Raw genomic sequence first — 3,384 nt, 5'->3', positions numbered from 1 at the left:
ATCAGTTAGACATAAAATCCAAGAAATAAACTCTCACAAATAAGATAAAATCATATCCTGTTTTGTCATTTCAATGAAGGATTCCTGGTTGGGTCATAAAATAAATGTATTTTACCATTCACCAGGAAGCAATAGTGAATGTGTTTAAAAATACAACTTATGCAGAACAAGAGTATGAAGTCCAAATGATAACAGGGAAATGACTGCATCTTGTGAAGTATATAAGGAGCAGAAGAACTCCACAACATCAGTGCACTACTACTACTACTACTACTACTACTACTACTACTACTACTACTACTACTACTACTACAGTTCATCTTGAGGAGCATAATCTCATGTAAGTCAACTCTGTTTTCTTTCTTTTTATAGAAAATAGTTCTTAGTTACAAAATTATAGATATGTATCTTTAATTTTACATCAGTAAATAGTTTGAAATTGAAGTATTAGTATTAGTATTAGTAGCAGTATGGTTGAAATAGTTCATTTATTGCAGAAACAGGTAATGGAGCAGTCACTTTAAAACCAAAACATTAAGAAACCCCACTCTAATCTGTTCAAACTAGAGACGTAGTTTATCACCATTGACTGTGGCAGAGTAGTGACTGAATATATCAACATGAGTCAGATTACTTAGTATTTGTAGTAGTTATAGTAGAATTTTGTTTTATTTTGATGTCAGACTTGTAATAAAATATGTTGATATTTTTTCTGCAGATTTGAAGATGAAGACTGTTGTGATTTTTCTTCTTTTTGCGGCTGTTTCATTTAAAGCCACAGGTATCACATTGAAACACATTTATTCTTAAAATGTCAAATCAGTGTTTCCAAATTATCCAAAGTGAAAAGAAATAGTCAATTATTTCACCTACACTGTAACTTTTTATACATGTGTCTTGTCATTTTAGCGGCCCCAGCAGAGGAGCCAGTTAAGACGGTGGAAGTGAAAGATGAGCCTAAACCAGGTGATACAATCAGTCACAGGCAGTAGAGAATTTTGCCCACTGACCAGAGGGTTGTCGGTTTAATCCCTGTTTCAGACTGTTTTGTAATGACTTCACCAACCTAATGTGCACAACGATAACAAAAAATGTGTGTTTAGTTTAGTTCATCTTGGTTTAACACAATAACCTGTATTATATTCAGTGTGGATGATGTTCTTATTTTAACTCCTCCAGCAGAAGTGGCCCAGGTGCAGATGGTGGAAGTGAAAGAGGAGCCTAAACCAGGTAAGACAATCAGTCACAGGCAGCAGAGATGTGCTCCCACTAACTGGAGGGTTGTCAGTTCGATTCTCAAAAAAATAACTATGAAATTTGTAGGTAAAATGTGTTTTTACTTTAGCATCAGCCAGTCTTTTGAACTGATCTTTGAAATTAACGAAAAGATTTGGATCCCATGAATGAGCTGAAAGTCCCATCCCGATTGTGGATCTATCCCAGTTTCTAACAAATACTAATAATGTTCAACCGTTGGACTTGTGGATTTCTATTTAAAACAAAATATCTCTCATAGAGTTACGTAGGCACTTGTCCTTCATCTGAGATTATAATGTCATCACATTCTACAACGTGAACACAACCTATTGATGAAACACATTTAATCACAATTTATTTGATCATGTCTTGAAAAATCTTTTTTACAGAAGCTGTAGAGGACCTGCCTCCACTGGCCCCTGAAGGTACACACACACTATTAACTGTAATACACTGACTAATGTGTTGTTTTGTTAACACTAACCCACTAAATATTTATTTTTCTTTTCCACAGTCATGTCTCAGTATTGTCTTCCTGGTTGGGGATTTTTCCGTGGAAGCTGCTATTTGTTCAACAGGAACTCAAACACTTGGAGATCCGCTGCGGTACAGAAAAATACGTCAGCACAACAGCAGTGATATAAAGATATTAAGATATTAAGACCTTCTCCCTCCTGTTTCTGCAGAATTACTGTGCAAACTTCGGGGCGACTCTGGCAGCAGTGCACAACCCTCTGGAGTATAACCACTTCCAGTACATGGTGGGCAGTGCGGGCTGCTCCAGCGCCTGGATCGGAGGGTACCACTTTGAGGTGAGTTCAGAATCAGAAAAGGTTTTGTGGAGATTGTCAGTGAACTAAATGATCTTGCTGTTCTTGTACTGTATGCTGCAACACTGGAATTTCCCCATTGTGGGACAAATAAAGGTTCTATTATCTTACTATCTCTACTAAGCTACATTGATAAAACTAAAAAAATATTTATTTAGTTGGAGGTTAAAATGACATTCTTTCTTTCTCCAGAGCTCTTGGCGGTGGCAGGACGGCTCTTACTTTGACTATTACAACTTCATGGCCGGAGGCTCCGGTACAACCTACAAGTGTCTGAGGATGAACACTCAGGGTGAGTTTAGACAACCTTAGATAAAGGCTTAGACCAGGGATTCTCAAACTGTAACACAGACCACCTCTAATTTAAAGATGAATCTATCAAAGGCGCTGTACTTGATTTTGACTGTGACAAACAGAACTAGTTCATTTTAAATGGTTTGCAGAGGTCCAAAGTTATTCCTCACTTATCTTATACATTCCAAACATCCTAATTATTCACTATAATAAGTGAATTTTTCTTTCCACAATTTTCAGCGACCAGAGTGGAGTTTGACATTTCAGTAGATTTAACAACAGATATTCCAAATTTTGCTCAAATATATGGAAAAACTTATCCATAATTTAGTCATTTTAGATGTGATTTAGCCCTAGTTCATGCCTGATATTGTCTGTTTTTAGATCAGGTGGTATTCAGAAAGCCAAATATTATGTTTAGTGGTACTTAGAACAAACAGTTTGAGAACCAGTGATTTAGACCCTGACAGTCTGGTTTAATGTTTGAACAAATGAATTGAAACACGTTGTATTTGTCTTTTCCTTTGTTAATGAAGATGTATAACTGTTTTTCAGCTGGCCAAGGCTGGTACAGTTCAAACTGCAACACCGCCTTACCCTCCATCTGTCAGATAAAAGTCCAGTGCTAACTCCTCCTTATGTTTCTGCATTATTATAAAAATGTTATTCTAAAATATAACCTTTGAATGTTTTATATGAACATTGACAATTGCTGTTTTTGGATGTTACTGTTTTCAAAATAAAAGATTTTTACCTATTTGTATAATGTTATGATTTATGCAGTGGGAAACATCTAGATTATGTTTTTTATATGTGTTCACACTTACAGACACACCACATGGATTAAAGTGTACTAAATATAGACTAGACCAGGACTAAACTAATCTAGAACAAACCAGACTGAGTCTACAAAAAATGCAGAATTTCACTCTTGATTTATTTCAATTCATTTCAAATTATTTATGTGCTATGCCAGAACTGTCGTAAAGAGAGTTTGAATAGA

At 35.7% G+C, this 3,384-nt stretch overlaps 1 protein-coding gene across 2 annotated transcripts; it reads left to right on the top strand.

The window, feature by feature from the left end:
- Positions 1 to 240: 240 nt before the first annotated feature.
- LOC117375877 (ladderlectin-like) lies at positions 241 to 3,140 on the top strand. 2 transcript variants are annotated; one of them, XM_033972249.2, is made up of 9 exons: positions 241 to 340; positions 719 to 781; positions 910 to 966; positions 1,183 to 1,230; positions 1,647 to 1,682; positions 1,772 to 1,863; positions 1,944 to 2,069; positions 2,280 to 2,379; positions 2,937 to 3,140. In XM_033972249.2, exons 2-9 carry the CDS (start codon positions 727 to 729, stop codon positions 3,008 to 3,010), a joined length of 588 nt encoding a protein of 195 aa, XP_033828140.1. In that variant the 5' UTR covers positions 241 to 340; positions 719 to 726; the 3' UTR covers positions 3,011 to 3,140. The 2 variants fall into 2 exon arrangements, with proteins under 2 accessions (XP_033828140.1, XP_033828131.1); XM_033972240.2 differs by having other exon boundaries at positions 1,180 to 1,230.
- Positions 3,141 to 3,384: the final 244 nt, after the last annotated feature.

Source organism: Periophthalmus magnuspinnatus, chromosome 1 (genome assembly GCF_009829125.3).
Source record: "Periophthalmus magnuspinnatus isolate fPerMag1 chromosome 1, fPerMag1.2.pri, whole genome shotgun sequence".
Classification (NCBI taxonomy): Eukaryota; Metazoa; Chordata; class Actinopteri; order Gobiiformes; family Gobiidae; genus Periophthalmus; species Periophthalmus magnuspinnatus.
This window is presented reverse-complemented; position numbering and strand designations above follow the sequence as displayed.

Coding starts and splice junctions, on each gene's coding strand:
- LOC117375877 (XM_033972240.2), top strand. CDS start 727: ATGAAGACTGTTGTGATTTTTCTTCTTTTTGCGGCTGTTTCATTTAAA. Junction 967..1,179: donor GAAAGATGAGCCTAAACCAG/GTGATACAATCA, acceptor TAACTCCTCCAG/CAGAAGTGGCCCAGGTGCAG. Junction 2,380..2,936: donor TCTGAGGATGAACACTCAGG/GTGAGTTTAGAC, acceptor ACTGTTTTTCAG/CTGGCCAAGGCTGGTACAGT.